Source organism: Lemur catta, chromosome 6 (assembly GCF_020740605.2).
Source record: "Lemur catta isolate mLemCat1 chromosome 6, mLemCat1.pri, whole genome shotgun sequence".
Taxonomy (NCBI): Eukaryota; Metazoa; Chordata; class Mammalia; order Primates; family Lemuridae; genus Lemur; species Lemur catta.
The window spans coordinates 33,851,531-33,870,296 of record NC_059133.1 but is presented as its reverse complement, the minus strand read 5'-3'; the positions used below and the strand labels follow the sequence as shown (position 1 = coordinate 33,870,296).

Sequence of the window (18,766 nt, the reverse complement as noted above, 5' to 3'; positions counted from 1 at the left end):
GATGGTAAATAGTGGTAGTAGAAGTATAATATCACTTAAGTACGCATATCATTTCTTTTATGAAAACTGGCTTAATTCAGGGAAAGAACATGAAAAATGTGAAAAGAAATAGAATTTCAAGTAAAAATAAATTGAGTTAATATTGCTTCTTAATACTTTCAGAGAAAGTCATTTATATTCTGATCCTCAGTGCTGTGATTGTAAAATATTCAAAATGCCACCACCACTTCTTGATATACCCCCTTTTCATTCTAGAAGGGGATTTGAGGTGCAATGTCAATGCCAGTCTCATATATATACATGTGTGTATATATATGTGTGTGTACATATATGTGTATATATATAATGACTTCAGTGTTGTAGACACCATAAAGCTCCATGAGTTGTATTTGTTTTCTTGTTTTATCAAGATCTTCAATATACGCTGTCTAATTATTTTATGATTTTATGACTCACTAAGTAAGCATAGGGTAGGTATCACAGAGATTGTGTTCAACAGGCAAAAGAAGGATCTTTGTTTTCATTTATTTAATACTTTTCAAACATCAACTAAATGCTAGATATTTTGGGCAAAATATACAGCTGTGAACCAAATAGAAAATAATCCCCTGACTTCAAAGAGCATAGAGTCCAGTGGAGAGAGAAAGAGATAGCTAATGCAAGGAAATAAAATATACACTTCACTGGATGGTTATGAGTGTTCTGGAGAAAAAGTAGAGAAGCAGGATTAGGAAGGGGGCTGTTACAATTTTTATCATTTTAAATAGGGTCATCAGGCATGGCCTCACTGAGAAGTTGATATTTGCCTGAAGACCTGAAGGAGTTAAGAGATCAAGCCATATAGTTATTTAGGGGACAACTTTTCTAAGCTTAGCGAAGAGCCAGTGTAATGTCTCTAAGGTAGTTGAAAGTCTGACATGTTGAACAGTGAGAACACAGGGATGGTGGGATAGAATGAGAGACTTGCAAAATAATAGGATATGATATCAAAATAGGTAAAGGGGAGGGGGCAAATAACGTCATAGGGTCATTTAAAGACCTGGACGTTTACACTGAAGTAGGAAGTCATTTCAGAGATTTGAGCAGATATGAAACAAAGCCTGACTTACTTTTTATTAGAATCAGGATATTTCTTATTGCCCTGAATTATACTGCTGGGGTACAAAAACACAAGCAAGCAGAACAGATAGGAAAATCCCATCTAGTTCAGGTAAGAGATGGTGACTACGACTAGGATGGGAATGTAGAAGTGCTTATAGAAGTTCAATACTACACATACTTTGAAGATAAAACTGAGAGATTTTGCTGCTAGGTTGAATACAGAATGTGAAAGAAATAAAACACTGAGGTTTTTGACTTAATGCAGTGGAAGATCAACGTTGATATTAATTGAGATGCAGAAGACTAAGTGATGAACTTGAACTCAGTTTTAAACATGTTAAGTTTCTGCATTTGACAATAAAAGTCTGAAGTTCAAAGGAAATGTATGGATTGCAGATGAAAATTCTGGAGTCATCAATATGTAGATGATATTTAAAGCCAGTAGAGGGATGAGATTATCAATAGTATCAGTAGAGATAGAAAGAGAAAAGGTATAGGAACTTGGCCCTGGAGTGTTCAAACACTGATGGGTCAGGAAGATGAGGAGTGAACAATAAATAATAAAGACTAAGGGGTGACCATTAAAGTAAGAGGAAAACCAGGCAAGTGAGCTGTCCTAGAGCCAAATGAAAAAAGTCTTTCAAAAAAAAGAGAGAGAGAGATCCACTGTGCCTAATGCTGCTGATAATTAAGGAGGAATGAAGACTAAGAATTGACCATTGCACTTAGCAGTGTAAAGGTTAATTGCTAATGTTCTCAAGAGCAGTTTAGATGAAGTTGATCTACCTTCATTTTCTTGTGAATACACTCCACTCAGAGTGAATGCCTGACATGAGTGGATTCTAGAGAAAATGTGGGCAGAGAAATTAGAAAGAACAAATGAAGGCAACTTAAAAAAAAAAACAAAAAACATTGCATTTTCTCTCTCTTTCTTTCTCTCTTTGCCAAGAAAACAAAACAAAACAAAACAACTTATGCTATAAAGGGAAACTTAAATGGGGTGGTAGCTTGGTTTATATATAGATAGATAGATAGGAGAAATATAAGTACATATTTTAATGCTGTTGGTTATAATTCATTTGAGATGGAAACATGTATAGGAAAAAGAAGGCAAAAGTTTTGTCCTGAAATAGCAAGAGGGGATGGGATCTAGAACACAAGGGAAGGAGTTGACCTTTCTAGAAACATAGACAGTTCATCACAGAAGATAAGAGGCAATGACATCACCCAAAATGATACCAGTTTCAAAGAATTTACAAATAAATGTGATATTCAGCAGAATTTAGACAATACTTTCTTACTGCCACTATGTATTCCTAGGAACCACAACTGACCAAAGCTTTAAGATAAAATAAAACATAGATATCATCCACAAGCACAGAACCTGCCACAGAGTAAGCCCTAAAACATTTGTTGAATAAATAAATAGTAATTGTTTATTAAAGGATTATGATAAATTAATAAAGCTAAAATGTATGCCCTTTATAATCATTTAAAATAAGCAACAGATTAGAGGGAACTAAAATTCCCTCTTTTATTGTAAGTAAACAGAAACCTCAGAAGTTCAATGGTTTTCCAGAGGCACAGGTTTTAGCAAAGTTGAAAACAAAATCCAGATATTCTACTTTCTAGTTAAATACTTTTTCATGCAACCCGTATTCTCTTTCTTATATAAAGGACCTAATGGGCTATAAAATATGCTCAGTACATAAAAAAGGCAAATTCACCATGTCGTAAATATCAGGATTTGAAATCCTTCAATAATTATATTCAGTGTATTAGAATAACTCTAATAACCATTTCACATTTTGTTAATAATTTTGCTTGCCTAATTAAAACTTAGGAATAATCAAAAGAAATTCTTTTAATGGGCCGTGTCTCTTAAAGAAGGTTTCCGGAGAACTTTAATACTTCTTTGAACCTAAATGGACATAATGAGATGAAGGAGGTGGCTCAGAGTAAAAACAAACGTATGCCATTAATGGAATACTAGTGAATATCACTTACAAACTGTGTGATGTTGAACAAGTTATTTAACCTCTCTATGTCATGGTTTTATTATCTTTAAAATGGGAATAATAATATAAAATTACCTCATTGGAATGTCTTAAGTATTAATTGAGATGTTACATTTAGCCAGTTTAATGAATGAGCTGGATTCAGTAACCAACATTATATCTCCTCGGATTCAGGTGAAGAAATAAATACCAAATGGAATTCCAGGCACATGTTTTTGCTTTTCTGCTATGATAGGGACAATGCATTATTGTCTTTTGTTTTGGAACTAAAATGTTTAGTCTAGAGTAATGATTTCATAGTTCTAGTTCAATATAGAATTGTAAAATATGCAAAGCCCTGAGCTCCTATCCAACCTAAAGTTTCCCCCTACATGCAGGCAGGCTTGCTTTAAGCTTTGAAGTCTGCATTGGAGGATGGGGGCAGGGTGGTCTCTCTCTACTCTGATACCTCCCCACCCTCAGCAGCTGTTTCTGATCACTCCAGAGTTGGGGCCTGAGAAGGGGAAACTTGGGGGAAAGACTACAGGGGCATGAGCTGACCCACCTGTCACCCATAACCTGAGCTTTGTGATGGCAAGTGTACAATCAATGACCCTTTTTCTCTTGGAGTACCTTTGTGGCAATCTCAAAGTACCCTTCTTTCTGTTCTTTACGAGTTTTTTTACTTGTTCTGTCTCTTCTCTGGAATCAAACCTCCAATTTGTCACTCATGATTCACCACTTAGGAACCCAGGATTCTGACATTCTGTGGGTTTAGGCTAACCCTAAGTAAGCTCCCCTTGCGCTTTTCAAAAATCACCAAACTTTATCTTGACTTTGGAGGACTTGAAGCTTGCCTGCCATGTGACTCTTCCATCTGCTATAGAGAAAGGACATCTCCAGCCACCATGGCTGCTTTTAAGACTTCAGACTCTATGTCCTTCAGCCTCTGGAGGAAACACATTAAGCTTTCTGAAGGTTTTCCCTGAAGTCCCTCTTACTTGGTGAAGTCGAACAGGAATCACCCCATCCCTCATACATGGAGTGGTAGATTATGTACAGCAAACAACTCTCCAAAACAATTCTGTCTCTCTTCTAGCTTTTCTACTTCAATCTTTGCAGAGTCTGAACATGGAGTTTGAGCTAATGCTAAACTTACTGATTGGATTATATCTTAGTATCTCCTGCAAATAAAATCTTGGCCCTCACGTATTTAGCTTTACCTGAGAGAGAGAGAGAGAGAGAAAGAGAAATGCTACCATTTTAATATTTGGATGTTTATCTAAATAAAATATTGATTGGCATAGTGGGAACATTCAGAAATGTTAGCTATTACAATTAATCTTATCTTTCTTATTTAACATTGAAGGAGAAGCTAGATGAGGAGTTACTCACGGGAAAGAAATTGAAAGGAAAAAGCCAAAAAGATTTTAAGAACCAAGATTTTATGATATCATTAAAGTTAAGAGTGTTGGATTTTTTTTTTTTTTTTGGAGAAGGGAGTAATCATAGTGTCAAATAAAACAAACCTACTGCAATGACCAATTAGTTATTGATGACAGCGAATATTTTGAATAGAGAATTAAAGGGAAAAAAACAGACTCGTACAGAAGATGAAGAAATTGAGACAGTGAGACATATAAGTTGGGAAATAAGTTTACAGGAAGAGGAAGGAAAGATTAGAGGTTAAAGGGAAACACAGAGTCAAGGGGCTTTTTTGTTCTTGTATGTGCAATCATTTTAATTTTAAGGAATGTATTTCAATATCTTAAAAAGTAGCAAATTGAGAGGTAGAGTAATTGAAGATACTAGAGACAGGAAAAAATAGTCAAAAGAGGAGGTGAAAAGGAGGGTTCAAGGATATAGAGGGAAATATTATTCTTAAACAGGAAGCACAATGCTTAATATTGAATAATGTAAGTAAATAAAAACACATATGGGTATAGATAGATGTATAGGGGTATGTAGGAAAAGAATGAACAATGAAGGACAACATACGTACTGACTTAGAAAAGGAATGGTTATGGAGAATTAAGGGGATGGGAATTTCAAAATGAAATAACTGATAGCATTGCTTGATACAGAGAATTCAAGGGGCATGGAGAATGAAAGATGAAGACTAGATTTGCAAAACACATATACATTGGTGGCATACATGAGTGTACTGTATTTTAAGGAAAACTGTGATGATACAAGCTGGATTGTAAGGGTTAGAAAAGAAAAAGTAATGAGAAATAAAAGCTGCAAGTGCATACCATTTCATTTGGCCAGTGGAAAAAAAATAACTGGAAGAAAGAAAAATGCATTAGGAAAATAGGATGGCAACAATAGGAGGTAAAAGATACAGCATCTTTCTTTTTGACAGAGCAAGGGAAAAAAAACACTCAGTGTGCTGGCATTAGGTTTCACTGAAAACGAAGGAGCTCAATCCAGACATTAAAATCTCAGCACAGTAGGAAGGAATGTTGTTTGATGTAATCAAGGGACATGTAAGACTAGCCATTGTGGAAGTGGAGAATTTGGGAAAATTATTTAGGAAAACGGAGTTAATTTTTTTTTAAAAGGGTAAATCAAAGGACTTTTAAAATTTAACAAAGATTGAGGAGAGTAAGGATTTTTAGTGCTCTCAATATGTGCTAGTGTTCATTATTACTCAGCAAAATTGTGCAGTTAAGGTTGGCTAAAGATAATGATGATAATATCTACGGTAATAATAACAGCAACAATAGCCACATTTAACATTTATTGAGCATGTACTATCTGTGAGGCATTGACTTGATCATTTGACATGTTCCAACTCATTTGTTTCTCATAATGATCCTGTGAGGCAGTTTCTATCATTATTTGAATTAAGTACTTTTACCGAGGTTATTGAGCTAGTTAAGTAGCAAATCCAATTATACCTAGGCAGTCTGCCTGCTGAATAAAAGTGCCTTCAGTGCAGCATCTGTCACTCTCAGTAAGTTTCACCCAAATAGTTTGCATTTTAGAATGTCAAAAGATAAACATATTTCTCTCTTTCTCAAGCAGCCTCCCTTAACTTAATTTCTTGTTAAGGAATTAAGCCTATCCAATTTATGAAAAATACCTGTCATTTTATAATGCTCAGGGTTTCTGAAGCACATACGCATACCTCCTTTTAACTATTCCTAAGGGCAGATATCATCTTGTCTTTCCAATTAAAGAATTAGAGTTTCAGAAAACTCAAGCGACTTTCCAATGATCCCTCAGCTAACAAATAAAGAAGCCCCAATTCAAATTCAGATCTGACTCAAGTCCAAATCCTTGGCCCTTCAGTATATACCATTCTTTATCTTCAATATTCTTTATTCATATAAATATTTGATATTTCTATTTTCTTTCCTAGTTTTCTGGTTCATATTCCTATTACAAATCCCCGAACTTCACTGGAACATTATCACTGTAAACTTTCCCTAACATGGCAATGGACCAAATGACTCTTAGCTACATTTGTGGTAAATCAATTGCACTGATGGTCCCAATGCTTCCCCCCTCCCTGCACCTACACCCCTTGCCATGTAATTTTGTACTGCTTTCCACTCTAACTCGGTTTGGCCAAAGGACATTACCAAAAAATGACTCAAGCAGAAGCTTAAAAAGCACTTGCTTATTTCTGCTTTTCTCCTACTCCTCTGCCATGACCATGAGAACCTGCCAGGGCCAGTCTATTGCAGGGTTAGAAACATGGCATAGAGCTGAGTGGGCCCCGTTGGCCTAACCAATACCATTCTGTATCAGACAATAGCCAGTATACCTGATTGAGCCAACCTTCAGCTAACCAGTGGCATAAGTTATCCCAGCCAAGATCAGCCAATCCAAGTCTAGATCAGCTGAATCCCACAAACCTATATACTTGTATGCCGCTGAAGTTTTGTGTTATTTGTTACATAGCATTATGGAAGCAGTAGTCAACTGGTGCATGGATATTATGTAATCCATTTAAAATAAAAATGGCAGAATAATTTTGATTCATGATTACCTTATCTGGTCAGCAGTTCACTCAAAATCCTACAGATTATCCTGTATACAAATCCCCGTTCTTAGCTTTTGCTACACATGTTAATAGCCCACACTCCACTGCCACTACACAAAACTTCATTCTTACCCCCAAATCTTTCATCATACATATTGTTTGGTTATTCTAATTATTTAATTCCTACTTATTCTTTAAAAACAAAACAAAACAAAGAGACAAAAAACAGGGCCACTGCTAGCTCATCTGTCTCCTTTATGCAAAGTAGGGACACTGAGCCTAGCCTGGAAAGTAGAGCATAGGCTGAATTTCAGTCCCACCCAGATATTTAAAACTCACATTTATGGTAGTAATTTTCTCCTTTCAGCTAAGTGTCAAATGTGATGCCATCATACAGTGCAGGTACATTGCTTACAAAACATTGAAAAAGATTCAAAGATACCACTTAATGAAGAATACTCCTCTAATACATGCAAAAAACACATAGTCCTGAAGGTACAGATTAGGTTATTAAATACTTGCTTTAAAAAAATGACAGGATCACCCCTGTCTTTAAGGACCTTTGGATTTCTAGGGGTACTCACATATTTACAATAGTAACATACAAATTAATGTAAAAAGATGTCAAAATATTTGTAAAACTAATGTGCAGGCTCATAATCTCTAGTCTGTGATTCTAAAATCCATTCACTCTGAAAATTTTATTTTATTTGTAAATGGGTACCAGACATGGTGGGTCTAAAATAAGACCTGTACTATCATGAGACTATTTATAGTCTATTTTTTTCATGCAGTAGAAATATTCATAGAGCCCTCTTCTAAATATGTGCATGTAATTATGGGATGCTACCCATAATCCTTCTGGAGGAGTGTTCCATTATATACATTCTATACATACAGAAAATGAGGAAAATTCTGAACTCCAAAACACAACTGGCTAAAATATAACCAGGGTATTCAGATAAGAGATTATGCAGTATAATTAAAAGTTAAGAGTTAAAATTTTATATGATATCATAATCTAAATGCTCAATACAATTGAGTTTCTAGAATTAAAACATTTTCATTCTTGTACCCTTGAAAAGAGATTTATCTGCCCAATATAGTTATTTCTGAAAATATTTTCTAGTTTTCCCCTTTTTCCCCCAAAGCTTCTTATTCTAGTACTTTATTTTCACAACATTCTTATGAAATAGTAACCTAGTATTTAAAGAAGAAAACATTTAAAACTCAAATTATTTTCAGAGTAATTTTGATAAAGTTAGGATTTAAAATGAAAATACCAGACTTGAATATAGAAAGACAAATTTAGGAGGAATACATGCAGAATCTTAACAAGTATGATCAAAGAGTCAACTTCCCAAAAAGAATGTGAGGAAAATGAGAACACAATGTAGCATTTATGCAACTCAATTAGAAACTTCAGTTTACTGCTGCCCCAATATATATTGAAAGTACGTTGAACTTGTCGCCAAATATAATACAATCTTAGTCTTCTTTAATGAAACACTGTGTCCAGAAAAAAAAAATTACTGCCCTATTTTATGCTTGTCACAGAGATGAAGAATAGTGTAACTAGTTCTGGGACCCTGCTTTAACAACAGAATTAACCAATTTAAATAATCCTAGAGGAGAATGAGCATATGGTGATAGTTCTAGAGATACCTTATGGAGAGCAACTGCAAAGACTTAAGTATCTACCTTAAAACATGTAATTCTTGTTGAAAATATGATAGATTCCTTTTGAAATGAGCCAACACATTTTGTGTGATTAAACAAACTATCATAGCAATAAGTGAGAGTTATAGGAAACATTATTTCATCTCAACACTAGACAAACTGACTGAAAATGCAATGGACTGGTACAGAAGTTATTTATACAGGGTTATGGGATTAACTAATGAGGATGTAACAGAGGGTTCTCAGTGATTCTTTCCATTCTGAGAGTTATAAATGTCTCTGTGAGTTAATATTATAGCTAGGTTTAGAATTTTATCAACTTTGATTATATAGTTTTTAATATTTATGAAAATATATTTGCTACAAGCCATAACTTTATAAAGAGAATTCAACTCTTAACACGTGCTATAGTGTCTTTTAAGTAGAGCAAATCAACCTATTTTTAAAAGGGCCAATCAACCTATTTAAAAGAAAACTGTGGTTTACTGGGGGTGATTATTAAAAATCTTAGTCATATATTATTGTTTTTCTCATACCTAAAAGAAGCACAATTATGCTATTCTTAAGTAAACTGACTCTCACATTACTTTTTATATAAATAGGCTGGCAATCCTTAGAATTTTCTAGTTTTTTCTATAAAGTGAGAAGATTCACAGAAATGTATTTTAAGATAACTAACAATTTTAAGTTTGAGAGGATAAGGCTGAACTTTTGCATCTTCTCAAGTTTCCAAAATATTTAAAAAAATATAAAAAAACCTAGTTGACGTATTTTTTGAAGGGAGAGGGTGATATATCAATAATTCCAAGAATTTTTAAGCAGATATTAGGTGGCAGGCTTAGACAGTAGACTTCCAAATTCCTATTGTTTCCAAAGACAGACCAAACAACTGAAAATAGATATTTCCAAATGTCATAATTGTGTTTAAAAGTAAAAGATTAACTATCCCTACATCCTGGTGATTAAAAGCTGAGCAACAAGTGGTTTCTACTCCCACCAAAACATACAGATAAACTTTTGAGAAAGAGACCAGATAGGTACTCATGCTTCACACACACACAATCCTGCCCACCAGCAATATATTAATATATGATTTTGCTTGAGGCAAGGTTTCATGTGAACTAATTTTTTATTCTGCAATTTTTCTCACCAAAACAGGCCTATCATATACGTTAACTGGAAAAGCAATTTTAAGAATGGAAATAATGTGAATCTTATTTAAATATTATCACATTTTCAATTACAATAGGAAGGACAAACACTACCCAAAAGCATACCTGTGGCAGGGCTGAATTGAGCTGTCTCTGGAGTGAATCTCTGTCATAGATGACATCCTGAAGTCTTTGCTGGGCGAGTGAGAGGCTTTCCTGGGTCTCTCGAAGGGTGTCTAGAAGACGATCCCTTTCATCTAGCATATTCACCATCAGTTGCTCAAAATGGGAGTCTGAGTCCGAGCCACTGCTTTGGGACCCCCTTTGGCTCATTGGGGTGTCCTCGTTAATCGTGGGCATCACTTCACACATCATTGCTTAAATAGAAAAAATAGGGAGGCGGAGTCTTAGTAAGGAAATGATCTCCAGTAATGCCACCTGGCCATCAACTCACTAAACCTTTAGCAGCTCATTAGCCTAATTGTCCCTATTTTCCCTACCCATTGCCCCCACTCCAATCAAGCTAAATGTTTTGACCTTAATGAAATATGATCCATTCACTTCCTCCAACCTGCATGCTTTCTCTTTTCATGATAGTCCACGTTTCTCCCATCTACAAAACGGATGCAACTTGGTTTCACCTGCTTCTCAAAGTTTTTTTAAATCCCATCTAATTCATTTCACATGTTATTTCAGTTCTTATGTCATAACCTTTTTTTCCCTGAAAGTTTACAAATCTCTTGCAGCTAATACCTCTATGTCACCCTCATTTGTAATAACTACACTGTTAACAGCAAGCACGGTGTCTGGCACTTAATGGGTAGGAAGTATCTTTTTTTAATGACTTAGGGAATTGAATGAATTGATATTTACACTTTCATTTAGAAAATAATTGAGTATTCATTTTATATAATAACTAGCTTTTACTTTCTTATTTTATCAACACATTTTTTTTGCACACCAACTAGTTTAAAGCATTACAAATTACACTTTATTACTTTAATATGCTCTCTTCCTGAATTCCTGCAGTGGTCTACACAGAGTAGATAAGTGATACTGACTGAATTAGACATAAACTTTATGAAATAGACTAAGGTACATCAATTTGTTTAGGTTATTATGCTCCTAATTATACATAATATTCCTTTGTTTCCTGTTAGCTGCATTGTCTGGTTTTCATCCAAACAATACAAACTAACACTCTTTCAAATATTCCACAAAACAGATGCCATAAATTACATTAGCTAATGTAACTTCACATCTCAGGGGCTAATCACAAGATTCTAGTCACGAAATAAATGAACTGTCCAGAATATTTTTAAATCATTTATTAATTTGATTTAAAATAGACAACACAGATATTGAGATGTAAGATTGACCTATTATGTGGCATCTTAAAAAAATCAGGAATTATCTAATTTTCTATTTCATTCTCTATTTTATGTTTGAAACCAAACTCATATCAATTTCAGTTGTTGTACTATGGCCAGGAGCTATTCATTAGAGGGCTTGGTTTTGCGAAAGGCTGATGTGAAGAAAGGCTGGTTTGGCTGTTGATCCTGGAGCATTCCTTGGTTTTATAATGCAAGGTCAATTAATTTGTCTGCCTACATATTCTTGTCCTTGGGGAAAATATTTCTGATGATATTTTCAAATAAAATGTCAAGACTTAACAGCTCAATAGTTAATTACTTTTTATGTGATTCTTCATATAAATTGGGTTATTGAGGAAAGAAATTCAATTATCCGTGAATGATTTGGTCAAGGCCCACTGGAAACTAGGGGAAACTTGAAAAAAAACTTTAAAAAGTATTTGTGACTGATAACCTTTGTAAAAAAAATTAAGAGGTCAGTGAATTTTAGGATAATTCAAACTGCTTTGAAGTTTTGGTTATCACTCAAAACATTGAGCTACCTGAAGGCAGGAACTTAACTTGTTAAATTTTGTATTCACCCTAAAATAAATAACGGAGTAGACATATAGACTATTGAAATACACACACACACACACACACACCCCATACACACTTGGTACTATTATTATGAATAAACATATTTTTTGCATTTTTCTCAATTTGATTTTCATTCAAAGACTATCACATAGATGGAAAATAACAGCCTCCTTTTTACCTGCTGTACATTTTCTTTACATTAATTGAAAAAGAATTGGAAAACAAAAGAAAGTTCCAACACATTTGATTATTTAAAACTATTAGTTTGTGTGCATGAATGAAATCCACACACTGAACAGCTGTGTCATTCTGAGAAATCACTACCAGGAGCCAATGTGTTTATTTTCGACATTTAAGGTTAAAACAAAGTACTGGAAAAGGAAATAATAGCACTGTGTCAATTTGTGCCAAAACACTCACAATGTTTAAATTTTAGTGTTATCTAAATATTCTTAAATCTGTATTTTAAATCATATTCTTCTTGAAAGAAAGCTATTAGTTCCTCTCTGTTCTGAATTACTTAGAAGAACTTTAAATTCCAAGGAAAAGCACAGCTGTAGCAATTACCCCATGCACAATTTCCACTTGTCATCACCATGGGACGTTAGACATTCACAAACTTTAGTCTCTTAAATTGGTATAAAAGGTGGTCCTTGATTTAATCAGTCAAAAGATGCTCTAATGAGAAGCAGCTTAGGGACTTAGAGTCTATCAAATCTACACTCAAAAGAACTTGATTCTATTCTACTCCTGAGGCATGTGAACCAGGGTAAGTCACTTCACCTGTCAAAACTTTAGTTTTCTTTTCTACGAAGTAGGGATAATAATCTAAAAACCCATTATAATGTAATCAATAGGTTACCTGACTGAGAACACACAGTAAAAAATATAAAAGGCTATTACTAATTCAAGTATTCATTTCTATTATAAAGTGACCAACATTCCTCTTTGCAGAAACAATATTTTACCCTTATGACTCATTCTGCTTCCATGCCTAAAGGTTTAATTCTAGTAGATGCTTTGAACTCTATAAATCCCATTTATAAAAATCAGACTATGTAAAAGTTCTTAGGAAATAAGAGTGAATAATACATGCTGCTTTTTCTTCACAGTCAACCCAAATGAGTAAATCCAAAGTCTTTTTATCAAAATTAGGAGAAAAAATATGTCTACAAAAAATGCCGCTTTTATGAGTTAGCTTACTTTCTTTCATTAGAATTCAGATTCTGTTTAACATAAATTACAAAATATATGAATAATTCTTAAAACACAGTATAAAATTTCTTAAATACACATTTTACGTATTGAAAGCAATTAAAGGTCTACATTCAGTGTAAGAGTTAAACATCCTTTTCTAGAATGGATGACATATGAAGCAACTTGCATGATCCAGAGAGCTATGGTAATTCAATGTCTAGGATATTTCACCCAGATATACCACTTTTAACTTTTAAAGTCATTTTTAATATTAAAAACTCCATTCCTCACATAATTTCTGAAAAATCAGGAAGAGCATACTAACAATTTACTTTGATACTTGCCTTTTCAAAAATCACTCTCTCCTTAAAGTCAAGTGGACATATAAATGGTTATCCTCATCTAGATGTTGATGCCTTGCTCATTAAATTATTGAAGGTTTCAAGGCCTCGTTAGAGACATTGTTAATTTTGATGAGAATGGAAAAAATAATAATAAACCTAATTGGTTTAATTATCCCAGTGCTTAAATTTAGCTCAAAGAATTTTATACCAGTAAAACCAACTCCTGTATTCTTAGCACATAACCTTGAATGTCTTTTAAATCTCTCAGATTTCAAAATAAAAGTTTTGAATGCTCACTGGAGTCATGACTTAAGGGCTTCTAAGATCCAATGTGTTCCTTAGCAATATATGCCATAGAAGTAGTACCTATTTAGATATGAGAGTGCTATAATAGGCTTTTTTTTTCTGTCAATGAATAACTTTATTTAATCATATTACTAGGATATAGGCCCTACTAGAAGCAAGAATGCAATTATTCTCTATTATGAGTTTCTTCCGAACAGATTTAGTCTTAACCATCTCAGTTCCACCTCAGCTAACCCACAAGGAGTAATTCGGTGAGAGAAATCCTAGCCATTGTCTGATTACATTACATGAATATTCCTCCTCCTATTTAACTCTTTGAAATACCCTGTCCTCAGGAAATATTGTTATAACCTTTAATGGAAGCAATTTACACTTTCTTTACCCTAGTGCATTTACAGATGGCCAGAGAGCCAGCTCACCCTACGGTGCTGGACAGTTATCTCTCAGCCACACCCCCCACCGCCCTGAAGAAGTTGACTTCATAATTTCCACGCTAAAATTCTTCAACCTGCCCAACAGGAGAGAGCCAAGTAGGCGAGAGGCAAAGAAACAGGAGACGGAGAGGATGAGGTGGAAAGCAAAAGGTACCTAACAGTAATCAACAAGGAGGAATTTGCATCTCTTCTTCCCTGGGGGCGGGGTGGGGCCGAGGAGGTGGTTTGAAAAATAAAAAAAAAAAGCGGAAAGGAAACCGTGTAACTCAAATACAGTTTCTGTACCTAATGTCTGTAATTTCGGGTCCTGTTCTTCAATTGATCAATGACAACCGCAGTCTCCGGCTTGACGAGCAGGGAGGCTCACACCCAGCACTCCTGGACCCTTGCCCTAGCAGCGGGAGGAGACAGGCAGCTTAGACACCCGCGTGCCCCGGCGCCCTCCCGGAACGTGCCCCGGCTCGGTGGCGAGGCAGCTACTCCGCATCTTCCCACGGCTCCGTCAGCAGCCAAAAGGAGAAGCATCCATCGGAAAAATGGCATATTGCAAATTTTGCTTTGGGAAGCAGAGCTCGGTTCAGACCATTGTCAAAGGAGGAGAGGGGGAGGCGGCTCTTAAAGCAGCAGCAACCGCTTTGCCGGAGCAGCCACAGCTCCCCGCGTGCCGCTGGAGCCCCCGGGCCGGGGAACCGGGGACAGGGGACCAGGTTTGACTTTCAGAAACTTAACCAAGCGGCACTGCTCCCCCTCCGCGCCCGGGCCACCTGGGGTATGTGGAGGTGTCCTTTTCAACCTGAGCTTTGGGAAAAGGCGTGAGAAGTATCTGGCAGGGAAGTTCTCCACCCAGTCCCCCGCCCGGAGCCCCTCTGGAGTTTAAGGCAACACCGGGAGTTGCAAGGCTAAAGGGAAAGGAGTCCCCGGGGAGGCAATAAACAGGACAGGTCTCCTCCTGGCCCCCGATTATTTCCGCGCTCGGGCATCTCATTTCACTTAAGGGAGGCGCTTCTTCTCCGGAAAGGCAAGGAGTCAGCCCCCACCCCCGAACCCCCAAACCCACACCCATTTTCTCCTCCCAGCCTGTTTGCAAGCCTCTTTGCTTGCATCGGTTGGCCGGGAGAACCAACCTGCTGGGAGCCGGTGAGGATGCTACGGCATCTTCTTGCCTCACTTGCCTCGTGCGGTTGCTGCTCCTACTCCTCCTCCGTCTCCTCCACCCCTCCTCCTCCTAGGCAGCTGCCACCTCCTCTTCCTCTGGAACAAGGGCTTCCCCTGGAAGCTGCTGCAGTGGTTTCCACCGGCCCTTAAATAAATTCTGAAGTAATCACGTCTTTGCTCTCCTCCTCACGCACACACGCTCGCGGATACACTTGTCTCCCCCAAAGCCGCTCCGGGGCTGCCGAGTCGCTCGCTGGTCCCCGTGCCCCCTGCGAAGGCAAAGGCCAGGGATGGGCAGAAGCGGGAAGGGGCTACACGCTCTCCTGCCTGGGCTTCCTCCGTACGGCGGTCTCTACAGCTTCTGCTTGTGTCAGCCCGTGCTGTTCAGGATGGGAATGGACTTGGACACCTTTGAGTTTCCTGGTTTTCTGTGCTTGTCTTTTCTTTAAACATCTTTCTTCCCACTGGGCGAGGGCACGCTAGTCATGGTTGTAGGGACCTGAGCCAATCTAGGGTGTGGCGGCATCTGTCACTTCCCATTACCTCTCCGGCTCTTCTCCATTCATATTGTTTTGATGATAAGGATTGTATGTGAGGTATTCCCTGCCCCTGCCCGAGTAAATTTTAGCTTGAGCAGAGTCTGGTCTCTCCATCGCATTCCGGTTCCCCCTATGCTTATATACCCCTTTACCTATTCTCTTTTCTTTCTGATGCTGCTCTCCATTCATGCAGACCCATCAGGGATTAAGGAGGAAGCAGGACACAAAACCAGAACCTACTCTGAGCAGAAAGGGAACGTTTCAGCTAAGGAGAGTCACCAATCCTGGGCTTAGTAAAAATGAAGAGGCTACGCATGAGGGAATTGAAGAAGGATTAAATATTGAGTACAATTTAGGGGTTAGCGCAGGTATTCTTAGTGTAGTGAAAGAAATCCAAAAAGTATAATTTACTTTTGTGTAAAGCAAAGAGTCCAAAGTTAACAAAGAAATAGTACTTAAATACCAGTTCACTTAAAGTAAGTACAATATTTGAGCAACAGAATCTTTTTGGAGGTAGTATTTAACACAGTTAGTGAACTTACACTGGAATGTGAGGTCAAGGTCATGTGTTTACTCCCTTCTTTTCTAGACTGTTATTCAAATTCTGCATCACAACATAATCCTAAAAGAATTAAGTATAAAAATATGAAAATTCATTAGATGTTAAATGGAGTATTATTTGTCAAACATAATGTGCATATGGATCCCCATGAGTATTAAATTGTAGATGATGATTTACTAGGACTGGGATGATGAACCTTGAGATTTTGCCCTTCTAACAACACCCACATGGTACCACACTATGAATAGCAAGAGTCTAGAACACCCAACCAACCCACCATTTGACGTGGCTTAAATACCCTTAACTACCGGAAACTTTATTTCACAGGGCAGCCCAGTCTATTTTTAGGCTACCTGATATTGTAATAGCTTCATCATATTAATCAGGTATCAGTACTCATAACTCTCACTCTCTGGAATTCCACAGAAGTCTTAAAATGTTCCTTATACATGAGATACATTATTACTTATAAAGACAGCAATTATACCTGTCTGTATAAGAATCCCTTCCTTGTTAAACCTTAGTTCTAATATCTCTGGCAATCAACATTTGTCAAGTACTGGCTGGCTCAGATGTTCTTGCCATTTCCAAGAAAAGTTTTGATTTGCCTGACTCTCCTCCATATATTAAATTAAAGTTTTAACTGTAAGTATAATCCCCACATACAACTGACACAACATAGTTAAAGGCTACCCCATAGTTGATATCACAGGAAGAAAAACTTTGATAATGGGAGGCAGAAAAAAAACATGGAATAAAATTGGAGAGAAGACATTGTCTTCATAGTCACTTTCAGCTTAGAAACACTATGTTATTACCCCTAACACCACTGCAATGGTTGCAAATAACATTTCCTATCAAAACTGAAAAAGTCATTCTTAAGAAGCAATTTTGCAGAGGGCATTAGGTGAAACAATTTACATGAGAAAACAAGAGTCACCACCTACACTAGTTTCTCTAACTTAGTGGCCCTCAAATTTAGTATACAAGAGAATCTCCAGAAAGGCATGTTACAGTACAGATTGCTAGGCTTTCCCCAGAAATTCATTAGGTCTGTCATGTGTCCCAAAGATTTCCATTTCTAATAAGTTCCCAGGTGATGCTAATACTACCAAATCAGGGATCCCACTCTGAGAACCACTGCTTAGGTAAATATGGAGAAATTTGGGGAAAAGAAGCACAGGGCAAGAAAAACAGCTGATATATATTTTGCACTCAAGGAAAAAAGTCTCTTATACATGTATAAATCTAACTGTACTGGTCTTGGTGACCAATAAATCAATGATTAAGATAAAATACGCTGATCTCCTAAATAGTTGACCAGATTTAGACAAGGTAGTGGAAGCCACCTCTTTTCATTATTAGGCTTAGTGCCTAACATCAATGAATGTATTTACTCCATAGATGTGTGTAATATTACAGTGGCCACACTTAATAGTGCTTCTTCTGAACATTTTATTTCAGATATTAGCTTTTTGCCTATATGCTCCTTTAAATGGAATGTGTTGTTAAGACTCACTTTTACTGTAGTAACCAGTCCTTCTATTTCTTTATATAATCTGAAAATCATATGGTATATTTGTAAACTAGTAATATATAATAATAAGCACTTGTTTTATTTAGATCAAAGATGGATTTGTTTGTAAAGATAAAATTTAGTGAAATCAAGTACTGAATAAAATGGGTAAATATAGGCCATGAAAATAACAAAGATTTATTAAATGGCCATAATTTGGTTTTGGGGTAATTTTGATGCAAATAGAATGCCAGTAATATTAGTTGTTACAGACATTTTTATCTTATTATCACCTTATTTCAATTATATAATTACCCATTTATAAAAATATTTTGCCAATATTCAAAATAGCTTATGTTAACATTTTTAAAAATAGTTCAATAACATTTTTCACACTTATGCTTATAGTTGAATTTAAAATTTAAGATGGATTTATGTACAGATAATAGCAGAAACTCCCATTATATACTTTACCTATAGTCTTATGGGAACATGAATTTTATTTTATTTTCATTAAAAAATAAAGTCATGCAATATCATCACATTATATTATTATAATAGGCAACAAAACAACCCCAACATATCATAAATCAATCCAAACTTAAGTTAATTTTTCATTTTCTGAATATCCCAAAGTGATAATTGATCAATGGGCTATTTTCTTCCACATAGTAATTCAAGTTCCTTCCTAGTCTATTCCTTGCCATCCCCTTGGGTTTTGCATCCAGATAGTGGGAGGGGAAAGTGATGGTGGAGGAAGTTTGCTAACTTCCTAAAAATCCTTGGTGCAGAAGTGACACACACTTTTCTCACATTTCACTGGTAAGAACAACTCACA

The 18,766-nt window shown here is 36.2% G+C and overlaps 1 protein-coding gene across 3 annotated transcripts in view; it reads right to left on the bottom strand.

Moving 5' to 3' along the window:
• The window catches only part of PPFIA2 (PTPRF interacting protein alpha 2), a 412,913-nt gene extending 398,453 nt beyond the window's left edge, over positions 1-14,460 (bottom strand). For 2 of the 3 annotated variants that reach the window (XM_045553298.1, XM_045553299.1), the window contains exon 1: positions 10,050-10,298. In XM_045553298.1, coding sequence (XP_045409254.1) covers positions 10,050-10,298 — 249 coding nt within the window. Of the gene's footprint in view, positions 1-10,049; positions 10,301-14,441 lie in introns of those variants that run through there. The other variant, XM_045553300.1, reaches the window with a different exon arrangement.
• Between the last annotated feature and the right edge of the window lie 4,306 nt (positions 14,461-18,766).